Source organism: Equus caballus, chromosome 5 (assembly GCF_041296265.1).
Source record: "Equus caballus isolate H_3958 breed thoroughbred chromosome 5, TB-T2T, whole genome shotgun sequence".
In the NCBI taxonomy this organism is placed as follows: Eukaryota; Metazoa; Chordata; class Mammalia; order Perissodactyla; family Equidae; genus Equus; species Equus caballus.
The window spans coordinates 7727284-7754899 of record NC_091688.1 but is presented as its reverse complement, the minus strand read 5'-3'; the positions used below and the strand labels follow the sequence as shown (position 1 = coordinate 7754899).

Sequence of the window (27616 nt, the reverse complement as noted above, 5' to 3'; positions counted from 1 at the left end):
CCTGACACTTTTGAACAGAGTTGCTAAAATATTGTACTTTTCTTGGTCTCATATTAGAAATAAGCATGAGAGGGGCCGGCCCCGTGGCTGAGTGGTTAAGTTCGCGCTCTCCGCTGCAGCAGCCCAGGGTTTTGCCAGTTCGGATCCTGGGCGCAGACATGGCACCACTTATCAGGCCATGTAGAGGCGGCATCCCACATGCCACAACTAGAAGAACCCACAACTAAAAATACACAACTATGTACTGGGGGGCTTTGGGAGAAAAAGGAAAAAATAAAATCTTTAAAAAAAAAAAAAAAAAGAAGCATGAGACATCGTAGACAAAAATTCCAGGCCCAGAAAGGCTTTGATTGTTACTGTTGACTGTGCAGTGCAGCCTTGCACAATGAAATCCAGGCAAGCAAAAACCCTCGAATTTGGGGAACTCTGGTTATTTGTAAGAAGATGCAAATAGGCAGCAAGTTCATATGAAAAAAAATTTGAAAACCTTTCCAGGGATGAGCCTGTTCACTGATCAATTAGTATAATGTGAATAAATAGCACAACAGATAGTCTTTATTAACAAATCAAACATTAATATGTTTCTTATGCCTTTTTGTGTGTTGTAGGTAAAAGCCATCATGGCTTTGGTTGCTGTTATCCTTTTGTTAGTGATTATCAGTAAGTATTTACTGGATTATTAATTTAGGGGGGATCCTTTGTTTTGGAGTTCATTTTAATTCCCTTTTTAATTTATTTTCAGTTGACCTAGTATGACTAATGTCAGGATGGAGTAAAGCCTTCTGACCCAAGTCAGGAGCTCTTAACCTAGAATCCATAGATCTCTGAAAATGCTCTTAAATTGTATGTAAAATTTTATATGACTATGCATATGTACATTTTTATGGCTAGAGAGTTTATATCTATATCAGATTCTCAAAGAAAACTCCTATCCGATGCCCCCATCCCCACCCTGCAAATACAGAGCTAAATGATTTGTCGAGGCCAAATATGGTTATTACACTGAGGGCCATAACACTGATTTTCTATTTATTATTAACTTTCAGGTATGGCAGCTTGCATTTCATAATATTGTGTTTGAAGGACAAATCCAGATAAATTCTCCAGATGACAGTTTGTTTTGTTTTTTGGTTTTGTTTTGGATTTGAGCTTGATTTCAGTCATTAAAGCATAGCACTTTTTAATTTTTAAAGTCAGAATATTTTTAATATCTCCTTTTCTTCAAGGCCTCTTTACCTGTATTTACGGAGATTTTATGAAGATTTGGAAAGTGTCTCAAAATAACCATTTGAAAAATTCCATGATGGTACTCTCTTTTAAAAGAGAAAAAAGTTTTGTTGCAAGGAAATAGAGTTGATCTCGTTATCTGTGGATTCTGTGTTTGTGAATTCTCCTGCTGGCTGCCTTGTTGTAAACCCCACCATCAGTGCTTGAGGTGCTTTCGCAGTCATTGGCAGATGTGTTCAGAGCAGTGAAAAATTTGTTTGTCCTGATGCACACGTTCCCAGCTGATGTCTAACGGGGCCATACTCTGCTTTCTAGTTTCAGCTCGCATAAAGTACACAAGTGTCCTTGGAAGTATATTTAATGCCATGTTTCTCACATTTTGTGCATTTTGTTGTTGATTTCACTGTTTAAAATGGCCCCCAAATGTAGTGTGGAAGTGTTGTCAGATCTTAGCATGAGAAGGCTGTGATGTGCCTTATGGAGAAAATACGTGTTAGGTAAACTTCATTTAGCCATGAGTTAAAGTCCTTGTTGGCCATGAGTTCAACATTAATGAGTCCACAATATATATTAAATAAGGTCTCTTTAAACAGAAACCCATATAAAAGAAGCTTATGTACTGATTGGTTGACAAAAATGCTGTGGCCAGAGGCTCACAGGAATTTAACCCTGCGTTTCCCCTAGGAGCATGGCTAGTATTCACTAATTCAGCATTCGTGGTGACTTTATAGAACTTGACTGCTGCAGAGACCAAGAATCAGCCATATGTATATATATGGTGGACAATTTGGAAAATGTGGACTAGCATAACGAAGAAAATAAAACTCAACTGTAATGTTGCCACACAGAGATAACAACTATTACAACTTTTATTTATACCTCGTATTTTCCTGTTAATATATAAGCATGTTTTTGAAAAACTAAGATCATGTACATTTTCTAATAAATATATTGTAAATATTTTCCCATGTTAAATATTTTAAAAATATTTTAGCACCTGTATGCTATGGTTATGACAATCTATTTGGTCAAAATGCCAACGTTAGACATTTAGGTGGTTTTATGATATTTTCAGTTCTCCCTTCCCGTTTGTTATCTGTCATCTCAGATAAAAGTTCAGGCCTCATTACCTATTTCCAAAAGTGGACACAGCCACATTTATGAATATTGTTTCTCACATAGCGTATGAACCTGACTTTTATGTTCCTTTTTCATTTTTTTTCTCTTGCAGTTCTTATAGTTGTGAAATACCGTACTTGATTTGATGACACAGATCTTCATTAAACAAAATCTGGGACAATAATAATAAAAGATTGCTGCATAATTTAAATGAAACTCATGCATATAACTTTCAAAACTTCTTTTGCAAGAAACGAAGAGGCAAGTATCACTTCAAATTGGAACATTGAGAATGTCCAGTGTCTTCTTCCCTTCTAACAAAATGTGCTTTTAATAATTATGTTTAAGGCAAAGATAACCAGCCTCTATTTTACCTTTTTTCAAGGATCTAATTTGAAACTAGATACTTGCCAGTTCATTATTTGTGTATATAGTTAAACACTGATAACGATATGTCATACTGTTATTTTAATGGCATAGGGACTTGCATTATTGCATCAAGGTGGGGGTCAGCCTGGTGGTCAGGAAGCCTGTGTAGAGTTCCATCGAATCGTTATGTTAAAAGAGATGCATAACCATTCCACTAATGTTTGCAGGATTCTTCTCACATTACAATTGCTTTGCAAGCAATTTCCACGTTTATGGGTGTAACAAAAGCTAAATGTTGTAAATGTTGCTGCCTTCAGCTATAACTACAAACATTCCAGTAAACCTATTTTTGACTGTCTAAGGGAATGTGTAGTAATTTTTTGACATTTGGAATATGGAAATGGGGAATTTAAACAGTGTGAAGAGCATAGTATGCGCCATAAAACTGGAGATAATAAAATTATTGGACACTGTCATTGGAGTGTTTGAAAATGACCAACACGTAGCTACAAGTCATGGTCCGTTCTGTTTTCAGTTAGCTTCTAATAAAAAGGACTAGTCCTAGTGTGAGTAAATGAAATCCACAGATAACTTAGTCCCTAATTTGATTTTTGTTAATAGCTTTCCTCTTTAACTTCACTTAGCCCTTTACCAGAATTGCTAAAAGTAGCAAAATCATCTGCCTAGAATTTACTATTTTTGCATTCCCCCATCATCCCCTGGGAGATGCATCTTGTACAATCAAGTGGCAAATTGACTAACAATGAGTATAAAAAGTCAGGAGCCTAGGTAATCTTCAGTTAGTCAGTAACCAAATGCTAGGGTCACCGTTAACCTCCGTTTGTTTTTATAACAATAAAATGTGTTAATAACTTTCCAGTGTGCCAAGCTCCTTGTGTTGTTTGAACAAGTCACAGTGAACATCCATAGTCTTCGAATGTATGTGAGGAGGAAGCTTCATAATGACATTGGAGGTTCTGTGGAAACTTGTGTACATGGACATCTTGACAATATATGTATATAACTCTAAATTTGAGATAGGGTTATTAATAGAAAATACCAGTATTCAAATAAGAAAAAAAAAGATTCCGCATAGGTTTTATTTCTTTGGTCATTTTAATTCAAAATGTATAAAACATAGATTTTTTAAAAATTCTACAGGATTAGTACTAAGAGGCAAAAATGTTCTGTTTAGAATGGAAAGAAATGTGAAGGGAGAAAGCAGATTAAGAGATGCTTAAGACATCTGCAAGTTATGAAGATCTAAATATAATTGCTAAATTTTATGGCCCGCTAAGAACATTTAAAAAGAGATAAAGGTCTTACACACTATGGAGTGTTGTCTCTGGTCTCTCCACTCTTTGTAAATGTCGTGTAATGTAAATAACTAAATCCTTTGACAAAATAGGATACCCGGGAAAATGAGCATCTTGAATTTCATTAGCTAATATAGTTGGAATGGAAATGTTCTAATTGAGTAGACAGAGTCAGTCCTAACGTATGCATATATGTCTTTTATTTGGGATTGGAACTGGACTCATCAGTGGTTAATTTTCCATTAGTTGATGTAGAAATCTGGTTTCTCCATGATATCAGTAAAGGTGAAGACTATTTCTCATAAAGAATCCACATTTCCAGTGTTTCTTTTAATAAAGTATGCCACTTTTAAAGAAATATAAAAATAAAATTATTTTTTAAAATTTCAACCATAAAAAATAAAGGCAATATTTATATGACAAGAGTGTATATATCTCTTTGTATTAAATATGTTGCTGCTGAGCAGACTGGTGGTGGACATGTCACCCTGTTAGAGCTTTGTACTAGTGGTGACTTGGTTCACAGTTTATCTTTCTTCTTTCTTGGTCTTGATTAATCCTGAGACCCTTAAAATGGCTGGCATGTTTGTGACTTTATTGTGGCAACCTTGGAGACGTGAGCCTTCTTAAAATCAAAAACAGAAGAAAAATTTGTTGTTCAAATTGATGCCAGACCTACCTTCCTTCCCTCCCTTAATCATTCTTTTTCTCATTCAGCTTAGATCATCCTGCACTTGAGAAATGAAGTTTTACCACCATCAAAACTATCATTATTTAACAACAATGAAGATCAACAGAAAAATTCAAGTAGCTTTGTAAATACTATTTGCTACCCAGTGAAATCAGGTCATTGTTTCTATACTGCCTGAAACATACCTTCTGAATTTTGTTTAACTACTGAAGCCTGTTGCGCTGCAGCAATTTTGTTATTATAATACTGATTAATTGGCTCCTCCTTCTGATTTTAGCCCAGTAATACCTGTGATCGTTTGGTTCCTCTATCCTCATAAAGCTCACTGGAAATTGCCCTCAGATTTTACAAACTCAGGGATTTCTTGATTAAAGGAACGTTCAATGTTGAAAACAGAACATTATCTAAAATGGAGGCAGGGTAATTAGTACACATCAGATGGAGAAACACCTCGTGTTAGCGCTCCTGTAGAGGGCTTGTTATTATAGTCCTCCTGTACAGTCGCTCTGCATTAGAGAATTAGAACTTCAGCCTTTTCCATAACAAAAATTGGCATCTTTCAGTTCTGTGTAGCATGTGGGTATCCTGAAATGTACAGACTGAGGAGGCAAGAATAAAAAGAAACTGAAATTTCTCAATGTCACTACACTCTTAAACATGCTTGCTGCCCTGTCAGCACTGTTGCCCACAGTCACGCTTTATCTACATCTGTATTGTATACACTGTGATTAGGAAATACGCAAGAAGTGTTTTTTCATGAATGCCGTTAGAAGATGTGCTTAATTGTATTGGGTCAGAGTTTTACTAAATCAAGGATAACTGACTGTTGTATGAGTCTGATTCTCTGTTTTCACATGGAAACGGGATTGGAGTCAATTTTATTTTTCTGTGAGCTGAGAGTGAGAATGAATCAATCCAAAAGCATTTACACATTTGTTTTAGAATGCAGTATAGTGCTTATATTTGTGCAGGAAATTGCCACAAAGCAATGTCAAGACACTGTGGGTCATAAGAAGCTGAAAGGTGGTCTACTTCAGTTTATCCACTGTTTTTTCCATGTCGTAGACAAATGGAGCCATTCCTTAGACCAGTGTAGGGCTTGGGCCTTCTTTATGTGTTTGGTGTTGGTCTTACTCTGCCTCTTTCTGGAAATCAAGTAGAATAAGGGATAGGGGACACAAACTCTTTTATTCCAGCTCCTGATTTATTCTAAGAAGCTGCTCGGACCAAGTCAGTCAGAATTGAAAGGAGAGCATGACTGACCCAATTAAAGGGGATAAAAGTGAGCTTGTGAAAGCACAGAGCACTCCACGGTGCTGTGTCTCCATGGCTCCCAGCACGGTGCTGTGTCCCTGGCAGTTGCTAGATGAATGTGGCTAGGAAATCACAAAGACACTGGTGTCTAGTATATAAGCGAGAGTGACTTCCATAGTTCTCACTGCAGAGATGACAGCATTGACATAATAGTGGGCCTTTGGCCTTTACCAGGAGGTAGTAGTTAGTGCTCTTTTATAATAATTGGGTATAGAAAAATTCTGATTTTACATATTCCTTTAGGTTCTTTTCATTTGAAGAGGTTTGAAATCAAGTCATCTATTAAATTTTTAAAGCTACAGAGTAAATCGCGTAAATCAGAGATTTTAGTCAATAAAATGTGAGAAGTCAGACTATAAGAAAATTCAAGCACTTTCTTTAGCCTTGGGTATGTGTCATTGTTTTAACTTCCACATTCTTTATTTAAGCATTTGATAAGTGCCTTTGATGTTCAAAGATGTATGGTGAGAGATGAGCAATGTAAATGTCACGTGCCGTGTTCTCTAGCTTCTCAATTCTTCATAACCGTTTTTACACGCGTGGCAAAGTTTAGTCCTTTGTGTTCCTATCAGATGTGCATTTGTAGCCCCTCCATAGTAAACAGTAAAATAAACTATTTCATAGAAAACAAAATTAAGCATTTTGGCTTATTCAATATGAGTCACCTGTTGCCTTAACTTCAAAGCATAGCTGATTTAAAATAACATCTGGCTGATCACCTGATTTAATCCATCCCAGTTTTCCAATAAAGTATATGGAGGAAAAATAAGAGAAAGAAAAGTGTTCTATCAACAAAAACTCTGCCCAGTTTGCAACCTATTGACAGAATCTGGGAGGAATTTCTCAGCATAAAATCCCTGGGTCTCAATTGCGGAAAAACAAGTTGGTGGACTACTTGTGCTTTACCTCACGGGTGTCCACTTGAAAGAAAGAAACACGGACAAGTTTCTCTTAGACTTACTTGTTCCAATCAGAAAACCTGGCACCTCTCCCTCAGCTGCATGGTGCTGCTTTTAGAGGCAACCAGAGTAGTGTTCATTCTCTCCAACCACCCTCCACCCACACATTCAATTTAAAAATTCATCTATGCTTGCTGTCTGCAGTTCTTTGTTGCTCATTCTCTTAAATGCTTTGGTCAAGCTTTTGCCTCCACACTCCACCAGACTTACTCTTGTCAAGGTCACCCCTGCCCTCAGCATTGCTCAACCCATTCTCCATCCTCATCCTTGCACATTTGATGCACTTGATGCTCCCTTAATACATGCTGCTTCCGGGCTTGGTTTCTTCTCTGACTGGTTGCTCTTCCTCTTCTCCCTAAGTCTCAGCATTGGCCTGCTCTTGATCCACTCTCTACACACAGCCCCGTGTTAATCTTATTTAATCTGATAATTTGAAATGGCATTTATGTGCTGACAAATTCCAAAGTTATGTCTCCCACTTGACTTTTGAATTCAGACTCGTATCCAGTGTTCTGTGTAACATCTTCATTACTATACATTTCCTGTTTAGCATGTCCAAAAGAAATTCCAGTCTGCTCCCCCAGACCTCCTCCACAAGCATTCTGTCCCATCTCGGTTGATGAGAGCTGAATCCTTCCAGTTCCTTAGGCCAAAAACCTAGGAGTCGTCCTGACTTCTTAATTTCCCTCCCAACCTACATGTGATTCTTCAGGAAAGCATTCTGGTTCCACCTTTAAAATGTATCTGGTATCTGACAAGTTCTCATCACGTCTGCCAGTGACCACCTGGTCCTTAGCTGTCATCCTCTCTCACCTGGAATACTGCATTGTTCTCTAACTGGTCCCCCTGCTTCCACTCTTCCTCTCTCCTGATAGCCTGTCCTTAACAGAGTGGTGGAAATGATTCTTCCAAATGTAATGAGATCATGTCTTTTCTCAGAACTTTCCAGTGGCTTCCCATCTTCGGAGTAAAAGCCAAAACTGCTTCAGTGGCCCACGGGTCTCTCATGATGTGTCCACAAGTTACTGTTCTGACCTCTTAGCCTGTCTGCTTTCCCTTACTGTGTGGCAGCCCCACTAGCCTCATCGCTGTTCCTCAGACACAGTAGACATGGTCGTGCGTTTAGGGCCTGTGCCTTGCTGTGCCCCTGTCTGAAAAGCTCTTCCTCAGGTAGCCTCAAGAACAGCTCCCCGGTGTCCCTTCAAGTCTTGGGTCAAATTTCACCTTCTCAGTGGAGTCTCCCATTCAATCCCCTTACCCTCTCTACTTTTCCAGAACATTTAACCCCTCTAACATTCTAGAGTATCTAATTAATTATGTTTTTTGTTTATTGTCTTTCTACTCCCATCCAAACATAAGCTTTATGAGAAGGAGATTTTTGTTCTCTGCTATACCCCAAGTGCTCACTACAGCAGTGAGTGTGCCATATTGAGTGCTCAAATAGTCGTTGAATGAATGAGTTGGTTATCCTGAAGATGCAAAGAAAGACCCTGATTTTGTAAATGATGAACTTCAAGAACTAAATGAATTTTTAGAGTGCTCCAGTATCCCCAGTAGGATGCAAGCCATGGCCTCCGTAATCCAGAAAGTCAGAGAAAAGGTGAGATAACGTTTAAAGGAGTTACAAAGACAATTAGCTCAGCTAAAAGGGGAGCAAGTTAAAATAAGTAAGGATTGCCAGGAAACAAATTGCAGTGCAGATGTTAAGCCCTTCACTGAGGCACAGTGAGGAGTAGAATTGACTCAGGAAAATCAGTGATGTGGAAGAGACACTCAAGGAACTGTCACAGAACACAGAGGGAAAAAACAAAAAATGTGAATGGAGAGGGTGATGATAGATCTAGGAGACCAAAAAAAAGGAGATTACTCAGAATTAATACAGTGTTCTTGTGGAAGAAATCTAAGGAGAGTGGACCAGAAGCCATCATCAAATCAATCAATCAAACAAACTTTAAAAAAGTCCTCTGAGGCAGAAAGGTTTTGTCAGATATAAGAAAAGACACATTATGATACTTTGTGGCAGAGTATATAAATCATAAGGTTAAAGGGGAAAGTCCTATAAGTATTGAAGCAAGAAAAATGGGTTACCTATAAGGAAGCAAAAATTAGGCTTACCCAGGTCTTCTCTAACACTAAATTCTAGAATACTAGAACTGTGTCTGTAGAGTTGAGAGGATGGAACTTTGGCTCAAGAATTTTATACCCAGCCACACACACACTATATTAGATATGAGGGTTCAGAAAACACAATATCCGTGTTTCTTGAAAAAAAGTTACTGGAAAACTTACATGGTACAGGCAGCTAAGAGAGAAATCAAAATTGAGAGTTTAAAAAAAAATCAGATCATTTCATTCTTCTACTTAAAGAAGATGGGTTCTGAACTTACACTAAAAACTAAACTTCTAATCTTCCTTGATCCCATTGGTTGCTGCTGGCATGAGGCACCGTATAAGAGTCCCCACAGGTCACAGCATGCTCAAAATAATTCAAGGAGCATTTAATAAAGAGATTATTAACAAAGGTGTGGCTAGGACTTAAACTACAAGGGATAGTGCAGCACCTGGCTTGAAGGGACAAGGGAAGGGAGAGGTTACAAGGAGAAAGTCAGGTGGACAAGGAGATCTTGACTTTTAGTCAAGGGATGCAGCCAGCCTTAGGTGATCCTCCAGGGAGGAAGCCGGGTGCATAAACACTGTGAGCTTGTTCTCTTTTTCCACGCGATCTGGTGCTGGGGCTCCAATTTTTTTAATCCAACTAGAAACCAGAAAGCAAGGAATCCCCAGTGATGTGGTCCGTACTGGTCACCATCCTAAAGCAGGGTGAAAAGCGCAGCTGATGCCCAGACCCCATTCCTCAGCTACTGTGAATGAGGGCTGCTAATATCTACAGTTGCCACCTTCTCTGAAGAATTACCCTCAGGCCCTGAGAGCCAGCTCTGCTGAAGGTTATGCCCCACCCCTAAGGATACCCTGGAGTCAGTAACTGACTGATACTGGGTTGGAAAGGCTGACCCCGTGTCTCCAGGTGGGACAACTCCTTGTGGTGGTGTGTGCTTCAGAGACCACACGCACCCCCTCGGATTGGCCAGGACTAGACTTTCCCTGAGACCAAATCCTTGTTTGGCCATTTCCCCTTCCTTATCCTGCACCCTTTAGTCACTTGGAGGTTTTCTCCCGGAAACACTCCCCCAACAAAACAAATGAGGCTGAATTCCTGTGTCTGGCTGTTTCTAAGGATCCCAGCTAAGGTGGTTGATACCAAGAGTGGTCCTAGAAAACAGATTGTAAGGCTGGGATTCTGCAAGTAGATCACCAGCTGACTGGGCACTAGGGATCTCATCACCGCTGGTAAGGGAGGTGCTGACGTTGGTGCTTCCTTACGTGCAGTGGCAGCACAACTGCTCACATGTTCACCTCTGGTGAAGTGGGAGGGATACAGGTGGAAGGGGATGCATAAATTCATGCGATATCTCTGGCATTTGAGAGGAGCAGGGGATATAGTAATTACAAGGACTTTGGAATGGAGTGCCCGCTGCTAAACACCATTCATAGCTTTGAAAAAGGAAAACGGCAGGTGCAGGGCAATCAATCATAAATTGAAAGCAAAATGTGAGAATCAGAGAATCTCCTTGGAAGTATTTAATGAGACCCTCATTTCCCTGGAGCTAAAGAGTAGAGAGAGCTGAAGACTGGGCCCGGAACTTAACCACAAGAGCAGCAGAACTTCAAAGAAGGATCAGTTCTCTGCCCGGACAAGTCTCCCACGCCAAAGTCAGGGTCCTGGTGGGGAAGGAATAGGGCCTAGACTTGGGATGCAGATAACTGTGTAGATCTTGTGAGAATCTTGAATCCTCAGATTCCCCAAAACCTCCTAGGCCTGCAGAAGTGGCCCAGTCCTTCTTGTTGAAAGACAGAGCTCCTTTCCCCTTCACTCCTCTTGCTTGAAGGCTCTGCAGTGCCCTCCAACAAGGCAAGGCCATACAAGATAATGCTGGCCCATCTTGGGATTGGCCCCCACCTCCCTGCCTGACCATCAAGGCTCAGAGAGAGATTTACCAATCTGCCCAGCACTTGCACAGGTGACGTATGACAGAGCCAAAGAGGCTGAGCTCCAAAGTGAAAGCAATCACCGGATCCTTTACGTCAAGCTGCGGCCCCTTGCACTAGGCAGCTTTCCTTTAGAAATGAATCTCTCAAACTTCCACTGTCTATTTTCTCTGTTTCCTTAGTCAAGAGAGAGGGGCAACAGGTGATCAATAATCTCCTTGCAAAGACGTATCATAAACTCAGATTATTACCTCATACCCAGCCCATCTTATCAATTATTCCTTCTTTTCCATCAGCAGAGCTGGCTGCATAATTTCCAGAACCCAGTGCAAAATGAAAATGTGGGGCAACTTGTTCAAAAAGCAGGGAGAAAGTGATGTTAAAGTATGAATATATAAAGCTTTTTCCTTTAAAAGTGTTTTTATTAGTTATAAAGCATACTAGGGTCAACATCAATAACCATTAGGGAAATGCAAATCAAAGTCACAATGAGATACCACCTTATACTCCTTAGTAGCTACTATCAAAAGAAGAGAAAATAAGTGTTGGCGAGGATGTGGACAAATTGGAACACTTGGGTACTGTTGGTGGGAATGTAAAACGCTGCAGTTGCTATGAAAAATGGTATGGTGATTTCTCAAAAAACTAAAAACAATTAGCATATGATCCAGCAGTTTCACTTCTGGGTATATACCCAAAAGGCTTGAAGGCAGAGACATAAACCAATGTTTGTACACCCCTGTTCATAGCAGCACTATTCACAATAGCCAAGAGGTGGAAGCAACCCAACTGTCCATTGACAGATGGATGGATAAACAAAATGTGGCATTCACATACGAGGGCATATTATTCAGCCTTTTTAAAAAGAAAGGAAATCTTGTCATGTGCTACAACATGGCTGAACCTTGGGGACATTAAGTGAAATAAACCACAAAAGAAAAATAAGTCACAAAAGAACAGATATTGTATGATTCTATTTGTATGGGGTACCTAGAGTAGCAGAATTCGTAGAGATGGAAAGCAGAATGGTGATTGCCAGGGACTAGAAAGAGGGGAGAATGGGAGTTATTGTTTAATGAGTACAGAATTTCAGTTTTGCAAGACAAAGAGTTCTGGAGAAGGATGGTGGTGATGGTTGCACAACAATGTGAACTAAACTTACACTTAGAAATGGTTAAGATGGTAAATTTTCTGTTATGTGTATTTTACCACAATCGAAAAAATAATTTTTAAAAGCATAGTAGGGATAATTATCATTCTAGGTAAAGAAAAACTTAAATTTTTAATTATCAGAATGGATCTTACCATTCATCTTATATTATTCAATGCCAGTTTTAAATGCAAATTGTGAGAGCTTCTTATCTTGTGTGTAGAATCACCAGCATTGCACAATTTGTATTTTGTAACTCATAAATGCATATGTTTCATTCTTATCAGAACAGTGAAAATGCTGCCCAAAAAATTTTATTTTGCTTCTTGATATGTGCACATTCTACCAACACTCTCAACCTGATGATGAGTAAGGAGGGAATAAAGGAAAAAGAACAATGAGTTGCCCTGTTTTTCCCTTCCCTTTTCCATCATCATAAGTAAATGAGGCCGAGTTCTGCTCTGCTGTCCAGGGTCACTAGCATCGGAATCGACTCAACGGCACTAGCGATAAACCCGATGCCAGGCACTCTTCTCTCCTCTTCCAGGCCTCCTCTTTCTCAGTTCTTCACTCTCCTTTCTCTATGCATCAAAGATGAGTGGGGAGGATTATCATCAATGTCAGGGAAATTGCTACCATATTTCCACGCCATGCCTCTGAAATCTCTTCCCATTTGTTCCTAGCCATCTATCCTCTGTGAGTGGCAAATTTGTCCTCTTAATATTCCACCCAACTTGGTATGACCTGCAAGTTCAATGAGATTTTTTTTTTAATAGAACTTGGTCGCTAGCTAAAAGCATTAAAACCACTAACCTGAGCAAGGTAGTATTCAAAATATTTTTAGATACTTGGGAGGGCTGGGCCCAGGGCCAGGGCAGGACCCTCAGGGGCTCAGAGCAGCAGTTGTTTACCAAAGAGAAGGAAGTATGTCAATAATTTAAAATCAGTACAGTTGTATTCACTTCTACCCACTGGCTGGTATCAGCCTGGCCCAAGGGCAAGGTCCTATTGTCACCCCAAGAGTGCTGCTTGCTCACTGTACTGTTTGCAAAAGCATGGGAAGTATAGCACAGGACCTGTCTTCCTCACTGTACTGTTTGCAAAAGCATGGGAAGTATAGCACAGGACCTGTCTTCCTCGTCTTTGCACTCTCTCTTTCTTCCTCCGTCTCCTCCCTCTCCCTCCCCTCCCTTCTCTCTATCATCTTTCATTATCATCACTAATCTTCTCAAGCACTGAAGCAGAGCCAGACACAGTCTAGGTGCTTTATATGCATCAACTCAACACCAGTTACTTTGTCACAAACACACTATTGTTGAGAATATTAATTAAACAAATAAGCTTCCTTTATTTCTACTGTAGTTAGAAGGTGAATCTTAAGTGGTTTGTCTTAACACTATTAAAATAAACCAGTGGTTCACAACAGGGGGCATTTTGTGCCCCTCACTCAGGACATTTGTCAATATCTAGAGACGTTTTTTGGTTGTCGTAGCTTGGGGGAGGGATGCTATTTGTATCGAGTTGAGGGAGTTCAGGAACACTGCTAAATGTTCTAGAATACGACCTCCACCTCAAAGAATTATCTGGCTCCAAACGTCAGAAGTGCTGAGGTTGGTAAACCCTGGGATGGATCTTTCATAGGGTTTGGAAACAATGTACCACTAAGAGAAACTTAGGTTGTGTAACCACTGACTCTTTTATATCAAATTATACAATTTTTAAAACATCATTAATTTTCACATCGTGCTGCAATCAGCAGAACTGCTTCAAAACATTTAAAACAAGTCAGAGTACTCTACATCTCCATAAAGAGCAAAAAACTAGATTTTTTAGCATCATAAAAAATATAATTTTCTAGGGGCTGGCCCAGTGGCGTAGCAGTTAAGTTCATGTGCTCCAGTTCAATGGCCCAGGGTTTGCTGGTTTGGATCCTGGGTGCGGACCTACACACTGCTTATCAAGCCACACTGTGGCAGGCATCCCACATATAAAAAAAGTAGAGGAAGATGGGTACAGATGTTAGCTCAGGGCCAATCTTCCTCAAAAAGAAAAAAAGAACAAATATTTTCTTCATAAAAAAATATGACTAACTCAGTGAACAATAGCTTCTTTATAAGAAAACTGGAAAAAATATCATTGTTTTCAACTCTTTCCCTTTAACCTTCAATCTTGCTGGCAAGCACTAAACTGAACCTGTTTATCATCCTTTAAGGCAAAAGTCTTATTTCTCATCTTACTTTTCTTGAATCAAGGGACTTCTTCAGCATTGTAAAGGCAAATTTAAAGGCAAAGTTTTAAAATTTAAAATGAAACTTTCTTTCATTTCTGGTACTTAATTTCGTACTTTTCTATCTAATTTATCCAATGGACTGTGTTTCTTATTCTGTATCTTAAGTAATCTCAGTTTTTTTCCTGGCGTTCATTAAAAAGCTTACGTTTTCACAAAAGTTTATATTATCCTTGTTTCCCAAAAAGCTTAGGTTGTCTCCTCACCCCGCCTCTATACACAGCCCGATCTCCCTTGACAGCTTTCACGTTTGCGCCTCCTTCAGGTCTGCGGCCAGCCCGGGGCTTAGCCAGAGTGGCTTAGTGTTTCTTATATGTGCCTGAAATTGCCTTGGGAGATGCTAGTGCCTGGAACAAAATCCAGGCATTTTGAGCCTCGTTATTTATTTTTAAAGTCCACACTCCTTTTCTTTAAGAACTCCTCTTCCTCTCCCTTCACTCCTGTTTCCAAATAAATCAGCTTTCAAGGAGGGGCTCATTCGAGAGCCACAGAGTCTTGTTTATCTGAGAAACTTGGCCGGCAGGTTTCGAATTCTGAACAGTATGCCCTACTTAAGGGGAGAGGCTCGGGGGGAGAAATAGCTTTCCCAGAAGCATGCAGCTAAATTTTTTACCAGTCCACTTTTAAAATTTGCAATGATTTCTTGCTTCCTTGTTGTACTGCAGGAAAGCCTGATGGAGAGCCATGGCTGCTGGAGAACTTTCAAACGCAGCCCGGTCCTGTTTTTGTAAACAGGTTTTCTCTTGCTAAAGGTCCTCATCCTCTCTTTAGCTCTCAGTATCTCCTGCCTCTATCCATTCACCAGTAGTTTATATTATTTCTGCAAGGAAATTGTGATCAGATACTCATTGTACTGTATTAACTGAAAGTACAAGTCAGCTCCAGAGAGATTGATGGCTTCCTTCTTGGCTTTCTGCTTGTGATTGTCGTTGCTATTTCCAAGTAAATGTTGGATCCTTGTATTTGGCAGTGGCCCCCAATTGCAAACTTGCTCCAGATGTGACTGGAATAATCAGGATGCTATAACAACAAAAAGTAACCATATGAACATAACTGTCCCACTTTCCCCATAACTATTTTGTGTAATATAAATAAATAAATATTTGGAGTAAGATTTAAAGAAATACATTTGCCAAGGTGCAAGTGAGGCTGTCGTCTCACGTTACACTCATGCATTAAGTATCACCATTTAACTATTACTTCCCCCATAAAGATTTTTTTTAAAGCTTATTCCATTTAGAGTTTGGAGATCAAATGTCTAAACTGAGCTTTCTGTCTGTCCTGACAACATCTGTCTTCACAGCAACTATATTCGTCATTTAATTACCTTGCTAATAATTCTAATTCTCTGATAACACACCCTTTCATGGGGTTGCATCCTGATATTCCTAAGGCCACGATTCCTTCTTAAGATTTTTCTCTGTGTATAGGGCTGGCCCATGGCTGAGTGGTTAAGTTTGCACTCTCTGCTGTGGCAGCCCAGGCTTTTGCTGGGTCGGATCCTGGGCGTGGATGTGGCACCACTGGTCAGGCCATGATGAGGCGGCATCCCACATGCCACAACTAGAAGGACTCACAACTAAAATATACAACTATGTTCTGGGGGGATTTGGAGGAAAAACGGAAAAGACTTTTCTCTGTGTAATTTTCTTTTTTAGTTCTGAAAATGGAGGAAACTAAAGAATTTATTGCCTTATAATATTCTCTTTTCTATCAAGGAAAAACTGCTAAGGAGTCACACCTTAAAAGAACATGTCAGTTTTCCCCAAGCCACTTAATTTCTGTCATATTTTCTATCTCTTTGTTTCTCCATGGTGCAATCTTAGAATATCTTTCAATTTATCTTCCAGCTCATCAGCTTTCTCTTCATCTATATCTGATTGCTGTTAAACCTATATATTTGAGTTTTTGGTTTGACCATATTTGTCAGTTTTAGAAGTTGTATTTATGTTTCAAATTTGCCTGTTTTTTTTTTTATAGTATCTTGTTATTTTCTTAGGATTTGAAGTCTTTCTTCCAAGTCTTCAATTATTTTTACAATACCTATTTTATGTTCTCTTTCATGTTATTGTCTTAACAATAAAATGAAGTTCTTGGGCTCTGATCCCCTGTTGTAGGACCTGCTGGTTCTTGCTGAGGGTAGGTGGTTTCTGGGGCCACCACAACACACAACTCTAGGGCCTCCATTCTCATCATTGTCCATGTACCCCTGCTGTGCACAACATACAGCCTTAAACACATGCCTGTGGTGGGCCTAGGGGGTTCTGCTTTGTTTTAAAATTTTTTATTGCTAAATTATCTTTAGTAGGAATACGTTCTCCTGTAGGGACCCCAGAGAAGTTGCTTTCCAGTTTTACATCCTTTCTACAAGCGTTCCAAAAGTATTATCAGTGATCAATTTTTAAATTATTTCTTACCATGGGGGTTTCTGGACCACTTGGGTAGTATCAGTTCAATCCTCAAATCTGTGCAAGGTGCGAGACAGTTTCAATTTCTCAGGAGACAAACTCAAGCTGCCTTTTCATTTCCTTGAGGAGGTGAATATTTTTTCTCTTGTCATTCTTTGTTGTTAGAAAATACATTTCTGTTGTTTAAGCCATCTAATTTGTGGTACCTTGTTACCGGAGCTGTAGTACACAAATACCTTACTAGTAGTCCAAAAGTGAAAACAACCCAAGTATCTACCAACTGGTAAAAGGATAAACATACTGTGGTACATCAATACTCTTGGATGCTTCTCAGGAATAAACAGGAATGAACTACTGATGCATGCAACAACCTGGATGATCTCGAAAGCACTTATGCTAATTGATAGAAGCCGGAAACAAAAGGCTGCGTATTACATATTTTCACTTATGTGACATTCTTGAAAAGGCAAAACTATCGAGACTGAAATCAGATCAGTGGTTGCCAAGAGCCAATGAGAAGGAGGAAGGGATTAACCACAAAAAGGCACAAAGGGAACTTTTTTGGGACAAAGAAAATATTTTGTATTTTGATTTCTGTAGTGGTGGATACATAACTCTATATATTTGTCAAAACTCACACACATAAAAAGGATGAGTTTTACTCTATGTAAATTTATACTTCAATAAACCTGACTTTTAAAAATTATATTGCAAGGAATACAAAGATGAAAACCAAAATATTATGTATTCTTATCACCTAAATATAATCACTGTGAATATTTTGCTATAGCTAGATCTAGCTTTCATGTATAAAACATATATTTACAAACAGGGTCACACTGTATATGTTTTATAATTTACTTATTTCATTTAATAAAATATTGTAAATGTCAGTATTTTTCCAAAACTTTATTTCTGACTATTATATTTTATGGTATATGCTTTTTTCACCCAATCCCCTATTGTTGAGAATTAAGGATTTCCCTGCAGTGTTTTACCATTATAAACAACGCTGCAGTCAGTATCTTTAAAGCTTAGTTGTTACACATATTGATAAAAAATGGAATAATAATGTTTATTAAACAACAGTAATCTAAAAATCACATGAAATATGGATATAAAACTACTGGCTTAAAAATGGATCCATTTAGAATATATCCCCACTGCTGTACACTTCTGAGTGTTGTCTTCTTCCTGCCATATATATTCCTGTAGCAGAACTTAGAGAGGCTGAGTTGTACGGTGGAAATAACATGGGTGCTGGAACCGGGACCTAAGTCTGTGCACCAGCTCTGCCTCTTTGTGACTAAGTGATCATTATACACACTAGCTTTCTCATCTGTAAACTGGAGATGAAAATGATACTATGTGGCCCACACTATTCGTTGGCCAGCCAGACTTCCATGCCAGAACACTCCCCTCTTGCCCACCTCCCCCATAGACAGGCAGGAAAAGCTTCGTAATTGCTCTCCCACTCTCCTTTGCAGCTAGGACAGCCGAGGGACATAGTTCTGGCCAATGAAAGGTCTGTTGGGAAAGTTTTCGCTTTTCTAGTAAAAGCAAAGACGTCCCAGGTGCCTGCTCCTTCCCTTCCTCCTTCTTCCAGCCTTGAACACAGATGCGATGCCCGGAGTAGCTGTCTTGCAACCATGAGGTGACTTTCTTGAATGCAAGAGGCCAGCATTCTTACCAGAAGGGGGAAGTGGAAGGTCGAAGGAGCCTGGATCCTCGATGACACTGTTGGGCCACCACACCAGTCCCAGAACACCACTTCCCAGCCTCCTGTTAAATGAGAAAAACAACCTCCATCTATTTAAGCCAGATTTCCTGTTACCTGTGGAGGAAAGCATTTCTCCCTGATACATCCATTGTTGTTAAGGGCAAATGAGTAAATATGGGATTGTGCTTTGGAAACTGGGAACCAACAAAACATTTCAGGTGACATTTGTTGGTCGATTAAATATGAAATTAATAATAACATGCTGGCTGTCTTTCTACCTGTGATCTTTTTTCTTTCTCCAAGCTTCTCATTCATCAAGAGTTTGTATTACATTTCCTAAACTCTTTGAACATATTTTCAATTATTTACCACTGATTGATTATTTTCAGAAAATTTTTATGATTAAACCAAAATAGACTGTGCATTGCACTTTTTTAAAAGAGGAAATGCAATCAGTTGCCTTATTCAGTGAAATGGGTGTCGTAAATAGCACCATGCCTGTGTCATTAAAGCAGGACTAATGGTCCCACGTCTGAAGCAAAGGTCTAATGGTGGGTGTTGTCTCCATCACAGCAGCTGGGTTAAACCTCCTTGGGAGGGTGGTGCAGCCAAACAAATCTGAGTTACTGCTCTCCAGAGCATCATTCCTGAGCTAGGAATTCTCATTCCAGTTCCCTAGATGAGAAGTGCTGGAAACAGATGCTGACAGATGGTTTGAGGATGTAGAGCCCCTCATTTATCATAGTCCATGACAGAGGGTTTAAAGAGAAAAGAGGAAGACTGAGCAAGTTCCTAGCCATGGAGGCTCGGTTTTCCCCCTTTTAAAATGGGGAGATATTTATACCCAGCAAGGGATCCCATAAGCATCACAGTTAATGTAAATAAAACATTTGACATTTCCTAGGTGCTCCTTAGACAGAGCTTGGCTACCCTACCAACCTGGAAAGGCGTCACCTCTGCATTCCTGAGCACAGCAGTTCAGACCCCCTGTATTTAAATCACCCTCATTGAGTGACCTTGGACAAAGCATCTGTTTTCTCCTCTGTACAATGTCTTGATAATCACAGCACCTACTTTATAAGTGTGTTATGAAAGATTTGTGATGTAATCCTGGTAAAGTGCTTAGCCTGGCTCCCGGCACATGGAAATGCTTAGTAGATGTCAGCTGTTATTATTGTTAATACTTACACTTCTGCTCTGTTGGCTTTTTCCCTTTAGCATATAAACACGTTAGATTTTTTCCATCTTAAAAAAGTAATAGACCTTAGATATTGCCTTTTATTTATTTTGCCTGTTCAGTTTTATTTTTCTCTGTTCCTATCCTCACCTCTGCCCTTGGCTGCATACACATAGACTAGGTCAATGCCTAAGGAGTCAATGCCCACCTGACCCCAGCCCAGGGTCAAGCACCAGGGCAAGGCAAGCATGTGGCACAGAAGAAGAACATGAGGTTAAGAACCAGAGGGTCATCTGTTCAAATCCTGACTCCATAACTTTCTAGGTGTATGACCTCGGGCAAATTTCTTGTCATCTCTCAACCTCTCACTGTTAGGAAAAATGAGATTCAGAGAAGTTAAGTAAAATTATCTAGTCTTCAAGCTCACCAAGTGGCAGAGCTGTGACTTGCACTAAGTCTTCTGACTTCGAATCCAGGTGACTTTCAATGAACTAGGGGGAGGGTTCCATTCTCTAAACAGCCGGGATCTACTGTGGGTTTTTTGAGCAGGGAGTTGACAGGAGGAAAGTAGGAAGTAGGGCAGATAAGCCTGGAAACAGGATACAGGGTGGATGGAAAGAGAGGAACCAGAACTGAGGGGAGGCCCTGAGAAGCTGGTGGAGAGATGCCCTTGAGGTGAACTGAGGGGCAATATGAAGGCAGAAACATCAAAACTTGGCAGCTGATTCTACATGAGAGCAAAGGAGAGACAAGTCAAGGACAGCAGGCACTGGCTCTAGGACTAGGAGGAAGGCGGTACCTTGAAAGGAGGTAGGGGCCTGAGAGGAGGAGCAGGTTCTGAAAGGCCTGCAATAGAGCTGTTGGGGCTGGAGACCATCTGAGAAGACAGTGTCTCTGTTTTGGCAGGACATTCAGGCAGTTGTGCCTTTGGGACTGGAGTGCAAGTGAGGAATCCGGGCTGGAAAATCGAATTTGGAGGTTGCAGTCAAAGACGTGAGAATGGATGATGCGTTTGTTATCTATCACTACATAACAAATTACCCAAAACTTAACAGCTAAACACAACAAAAGTTACTATCTCACGGTTTCTGTGGATCAGAAATCCTGGAGTGGCTTAGCTGGGTGCTTCTGGCTCAAGGTCTCTCATCAGGTTACAGTCAAGGTGGCACCTGGGCTGCAGCCTCGTGATCCTGCACGGGGGGCCGCAGCATCCACTTCTATGCTCGCTCACATTGCTGTTGGCAGGAGGCCTCAGTTCCTCACCAGGTAGGCCTCTCCATGGGGCTGCTCACAACGGGGCTTCCCCCCATGTGAGCAATCCAAGAGACTAATCTCAGAGTCACATGCCATCACTTCTGCCAATGCTACTGGTCATACAGACCAGCCCTGGGGCAGTGTGGGAGGAGACTACAGAAGGATGTGAATTCAGGAGGCAGGATCTTTAAGAGCCATCTTGGATGCTGGCTACCATGGGTGAGCCCCCCAAGCAGCTGTGTATATCGCGAGAAAGGTAGGGATCTGTAGAAAGAGCACTGGGGCTCCCATGGACATGGGGCAGAAGGAAGGAAAGCATCCAGCAAAGGGGGAGGAGAAACAACCAGAGGGACCCAGAAGACCCAGGGAATGGCAGTGTGGCTGCAACAAAAATGAAGCCAGGTCCTGGAAAGAGAGCAGAATCAACGTAAAAGGCTGCAACGATAGAAATGGAAATAAACTGTGAAAAAAAGCAAGGTTATATTGAACTTGGGGTGAACTCTGTTCTTGGTTTTTGTTTATTTTTAGCAGATTTTCCTTTTCATTCAGTCTTGCTGGTGCTAATACAAAAGCATTCTGACTTCCCTGTCCACAGCTAGCTAGATTTGGGGGGAAGGTGCCTAGGAGAGTGGGAGCTTGTCCGGGAGCTCGCTGGACTAAAACACATCCACAGATAACCTGCAATGCACGCCATTGCCCCCGGGATGCTCAGGGGGCATCAACTAGAACTTGTCTCATTTTCCACATTTGACGTTTTTCCACTTTTGCATAAGGCAAAAAGATACAAAGAAGAGAGCTCTTTCTTTTGAGACAGTTTTCCCCCCAAGGTTTGGCTACAACTTACCAGCACTGGGTTTTTAAAGGACAGACTGTTCTCGCTTAAAGCCAAATTGCCCGCTTTACGTGGATGTGTGTGCTTGCCTCCTGGCATTCTCTCGTCACTTAATTTTGCTGGTGAGAGATCATAGTTCCATCTTTAAAAATAAAATATATTGTAATGCTTTCTTAATTAAAAACCCTTTGAGCCGTGCTTCCTGAAATCTGTTACACGGATTTAACTGGTTGGCGGGGAAGGGATTTTCTGTTCTCTGTGGAATGAAAGAATTCAGAAAGGAAATGAATAGATGAAAATGTCCCAGTAACGAAATCCCTCTCTTTAATAATGCACTTCGCACGGAGTTATTATCTGATGAGGATTTTTAGGCTGCTTAATTTTAAAATGGTTTATGATGAGGATTTTTAGGCTGGTTACTTTTAAAACTGCAGATGAGAAGCAGGCTCCGAGGACTGGAATTTTGCTCAAACGAGAGACATTTGCACTTGTGAAGGAAGGGGGGATGACCTTGTAGGGACCTGAAATTGGCCACCCCAGGATATGTCTCTTTGGCATCGGGACTGTTTGGGGCTGATTGCTTTTGATAAACTGGGACAGGGAAGGAGGCTCTGGGGAATGGAACTTGCCCTTGTTGGGACACATTTACATTTGTAAGGTAAATCTCTATCTGTAAAAGGTGCCTCCCTCTCTGTACCAGGAAGAAGAGGAGAGATGACCTTATCCCTAGAAACTCTTAATGGGGAAGGCAACAACTTAAGTTGGTTGCTGTCTGGCAGTCTCATGTAACTGATTTAGGGTGGTGGCTTCTGACCTTTACTTAATACGATTTGATTCTTGTCTAAAAGTCATGGGATCACCCAACGACCAGACCCCACCTGCACTGATACCATTTTAACTTTTTTTCATGTTCTTTCCTTTGTCTTCGTAAAGAGATGACTCACATACCTATGCCTTAAATTTAGCCCTAACCCTCAACTCGGGGCAGCAGCAGGAGCTCTGACTGCCTGTGGGTCTTGTCCCCACACACCAGCTCTGCCTGCCCATGGGTCCTGTCCCCATGCCAGCGGGGGCAGCAGCAGCGGCTCTGCCTGCCCATGGGCCCTGTCCCCATGCCAGCGGGGGCAGCAGAAGCAGCAGCAGCAGGAGCTGTGACTGCCCGTGGGTCCTGTCCCCACGCACCAGCTCTGCCTGCCCATGGGTCCTGTCCCCATGCCAGCGGGGGCAGCTGCAGGAGCTTTGACTGCCCGTGGGTCTTGTCCCCACTCACCAGCTCTGCCTGCCCATGGATCCTGTCCCCATGCCAGCAGGGGCAGCAGCAGCAGCTCTGCCTGCCCGTGGGCCCTGTCCCCCTGCCAGCCGGGGCAGCAGAAGCAGCGGCAGCAGAAACTCTGACTGACCATGGGTCCTGTCCCCATGCTATTCTACTCTCTAAATAAAAGAGCACTACTGCCAGATCTTAAGAGTCTAAGAAATCTTTCTTTCAACTCCTCGGCTCACCGACCCCGCATCATTATCTACTGGTAAGGTTACTTCACTTCAGTCAAATAAGGAAGAACTGACCAGTCACTCAGGCGCCCAGGCCCCGGGGAAGAGCTGGGTGCACACCCCGGCTCCCATCCCTACCGACGTGTCGTTGAGACTCAGAAACTGAATTTCCTCAGAAGTAATGTGGGGAAAAAATAATGTGGTTGAAAGGATGACAGGATCTATATGTAAAGCACCTAGTGTACAATCAGGACACTATAAATGGTGGCAATTTTATCAAGAAATGATTCTTTTTTTTTTTGAGGAAGATCAGCCCAGAGCTAACATCTGCTGCCAATCCTCCTCTCCTTGCTGAGGAAGCCTGGCCCTGAGCTAACATCCATGCCCATCTTCCTCTACTTTATATGTGGGACGCCTACCACAGCATGGTGTGCCAAGTGGTGCCATGTCCTCACCTGGGATCCGAACCAGCGAACCCCAGGCCGCAGAAGCCAATGTGCAAACTTAAATGCTACACCACCAGGCCGGCCCCAAGAAATGATTCTTAAGCCTTGCATCACCCAGCCATGTCTTGTAAAAATGAATTGAGGGGGAACTTTGCCCCTTGTGGGGTCCCCTTGCTCCACTAGGGGTGAGGATGAGTGGAAACAAGCACTAAAGATCCTGCTGTAGTGCTCCAAGGGCTTCCAAGCTCATTCTGTCATCTGATCTTCACGGGGACTTTCAGAGGCATTTTAAATCTGGAGAAACTGAGGCATGGCCAGTTAACCAAGGACACAAGGAGTGAACAGACCGTGTGGAGATGTCTAGGTCCCATCCTCTTTCTGCTATAGTGTACTGACTCCTAAGAGAGCAGAAATATAAGTGAAAAGTAAGATTGGAAGAAGCTGAATACAATTTTAACATAAGTTATTTAATAATCAAGACAGATCAGGTTGACTATAAATCTTTCGCTCTTAGACTAAAAGTGATAAAATGGGACTATTTTAACAATCTTTTATCTCTTTCTATGGAAAATATTCTGCTTTTCTGTGAATTCTTCATGGAGGTCATTCTGAAAGTAAACATCTGCCAGGAAAAATCATTATGAACTTAATATAGATCAGGACTAAAATTTGTGTATCATTTTGATGAGAAGGAACATAGGAGAGTGTGGGAGCCATGATGGGAGGAATGCTGGACTCAATTTTAACCATTCATGGATTGGCAAGTCACTTAATTTCCAGTTTCCTCCTTTGTGAAAAGGGGTGAATGGTACTTATCTCAGGATGATCATAAGGTTCGAAATGAAAATGAGTTAGTAAATGTGGAAATATGTTTGGGTACTAGGGACTATCCAAAGAGCAACATTTTATCCATTTGTAAACTTTCTCAGAAGCCAGAAGTTTTGGTTTGTATGTTTTTACACACCAAGCTCAGTATGTCCTGGTTCAGGTGTATTTTCCAACATGCTGCTATTGTGGCGTGGGGCTCTCTGAGACTCTTCCTGTCCCTCTACTGAGTGCTGACCATTTATTTAATTAACGGTAGATCAAGGATAGCCTTGACTCCACACCAAAGATCACAAGCGGATTGTGCTCCACCAGTAATTTATAAACTTCCAGCATATGAGAAGCTATTGTAAATATCAAAACATTTCACGGATCCCCACGTGAATAGCTGTTGGGCTGGTCATATGGACTGATTGAGAAAATACGCTTTGGCGCATGGACTTCTGGGCAAAAAAAGCCCCAGGCTCTAACTCCTCTCTGAGCAGAACCACGGCTCATCTTTATTTCTCCCATTATCCCCCCAACATAGCCTTTGAGTGCATTTAAAAAGAAGTATGCTTTTCTTCTCATTGAAAAATGTAAATAATAAATAGGGTCTCAGAAAAACCTATAAAGGTCCATTTTACCTAAGCTATTCCTATATGGCTACTATGTATGAATTTTTCTTTTTTTCCTTTGCGTGGGTGAGAAGGGAAGCCCACATCATCCAGAAGTTGTCTCCATCTTCCCCTTAGCCGTTTCCTCCCCTAAAACCTTTACTAACAAACTGAAACATCTTTCCCATGACTAGCATGGTTCCAGGCACACAGAGGTCCTAGAAAAGTGACTGGATGAATGTCCCACAAGTTTTCCCTCCATGGTGAGAAACATTGCCTGTACCTGGTGAGGACCAGATTACTTTGGGGCACCAATCTAGAGTTACTAATCATCTCTTGCCAATTCATAGCTCCGTATAAGGGAGTCTTCTTTGCTCGTAGGCTTTTCTATTCTAAATAGCCCCCTCATCCTCCTGCACAACACCTAATTGAATGGATTAAGGTTGAGTTTCTCTCCCAAGGGCAGAACTGCAATTGACTACTGGACAACTTCTGATGGGTGTGGTCGATTTCAAAGAAGGAGATCAGGCCATCAACCCTCTCAAGAATGTGCTTTGGGAAACAGAGACTGAGTCAGTAAACAGAGCTGAAAGGCCATATACTGGGAGGTAGGCTTCGGCCTGTGGTGACCATAAGGGACGAAATTAAGCTCAAGTCAGTAGAAGGATTCTAGAAAAGTGAAGAATGGAGCAGATACATGGAGAAGCAGTGCCGCCACGAGTGAGATTTTGCAGCTGCTAAGAAGCAGGGAAAACAGTGTGCTTGACTGTTTTTCTAAAAGGCCAGTTTCAGTTTAGAAGAATATTTACCATATTCTGCTCCTCTGCTCCACTTCCCCACAGCCCTACACACACACTTTTTCCTCCAGGAAACTCAAATGAGATGAGAATCTGTGCCTTGAAACTAAGATGGGAGAACATCTGCTCCACCTCAAGAAGATTCACACCAGCCCTGGTGCAGCCTCAGGATGAGTCTTAGATTGCCCTCAGGTTCGTCCCAGACTCCCCAGTAACATCACGGTCACACAGCAGCTGCTCATCCTTTCTGCTCTGGTCCCACACAGGGTGGGACACATAATCCCACCCCACGGGGTGAACCCAAAGCGGACATCCCCACATATGTTTGGGCAAATCTAGTCTTCAGGTTGCTGGTCAACAGACTGGGTGGAGAAGGAACATCTGAGAACCTTTATAAAGTTCATTCCTGAGGACTTCCCGGCAACAGCATTAAGTTTAGAGATTAGATGGAATGGGAAGGCCTAGGAGTCACGTCCCAGTCCCGTAGACCAGCTATCTGACTTGGAATAAATCAGTTAATCGCTCTGCTCTGCAGTTTCTTCACTTGTCAGGGAGGAATTATGAACTTTGCCCGGCCTACCTCAGGGTTATTGTGAGAGGGTTATGAGGTGAGCTGTGGGAAAGTGGTCTGTAAACTCTTGGCCGGGGGTCAGATGTGTGTCTTCGGCCGGGTAATACAGAGCTGGGAAGGAGGAGGGTCAGCTCTGGGAAACGGTTTGGGCTGTGTCTGCTCTTGTTTTAGTGACGAGCGTTGCTCCTCACAGAAGCTGTACTTCAGGAGCCTGAGACCCCAGAAGGCAAGTCCATCAGGAGGAGCTAAGAGATGGAAACACGCCTGGCGTTTGCGCTCGTCCATGTGAAAATCCCGGGAGAGCAAACAGCGAGGGAAAAGAAGCTTTCCCCTTGTTTCTAATTTCAGGAAAAAATGATGAGAACCAAAGGTCAATGAATAAGAAAAACAGCTCAGAAAAAGACATTTCCAAATTGATAATTAAGTACCTCTTCCTGAGGAAGGGACTTCCACGTGAACTTGAAGGAAAAATGAGAAAAACATAAAAAGCACAATCTGGTCAAATCCCAAAGTGGATCATTATTTTAAAAAACAAAAGCAGACAGCATCGCTGTGCAGAGGTGAGCTCAGGAAAGTCAGGCTAGCAAAAGGCATAAAGATAACAACAAAATTCTCCAAATGCAGGAGCAAATGAGGACGGGGAGGCCTTAGTACGGAGGGTGACCAGGCGGTTGAGTGGGCTCCAGCATCTCTGTGTCTGGATCCAGAGACACACACAAGGGACTGGATTAAGTCTGGCTTTTATTTATTTATTTATTTTTTTAATTTTTTTTTTTTTAAGGAAGATTAGCCCTGAGCTAACTACTGCCAGTCCTCCTCTTTTTTGCTGAGGAAGCCTGGCCCTAAGCTAACATTGTGCCCATCTTCCTCTACTTTATATGTGGGTTGCCTACCACAGCATGGCGTGCCAAGCAGTGCCACGTCTTCACCCGGGATCCGAACCAGCGAACCCCGGGCCGCCGAGAAGCGGAAAGTGCAAACTTAACCGCTGCACCACCGGGCCAGCCCCTAAATCTGGCTTTT

General features: G+C 41.5%; 1 protein-coding gene across 6 annotated transcripts in view; it reads left to right on the top strand.

Annotated features, from left to right (window-relative positions):
• VAMP4 (vesicle associated membrane protein 4) overlaps positions 1-6669 on the top strand; it is a 30436-nt gene extending 23767 nt beyond the window's left edge. For 2 of the 6 annotated variants that reach the window (XR_011438990.1, XR_011438992.1), the window contains exons 7-9: positions 609-660; positions 2459-2607; positions 4749-6669. Coding sequence is in view for 4 of the 6 variants with exons in the window: in XM_023640546.2 (XP_023496314.1) it covers positions 609-660; positions 2459-2487 (81 nt within the window). In the remaining 2 variants the exon portion in view is untranslated. Of the gene's footprint in view, positions 1-608; positions 661-1046; positions 3592-4748 lie in introns of those variants that run through there. The other 4 variants (XM_023640546.2, XM_023640547.2, XM_070267666.1 and 1 more) reach the window with 3 other exon arrangements.
• Positions 6670-27616: the final 20947 nt, after the last annotated feature.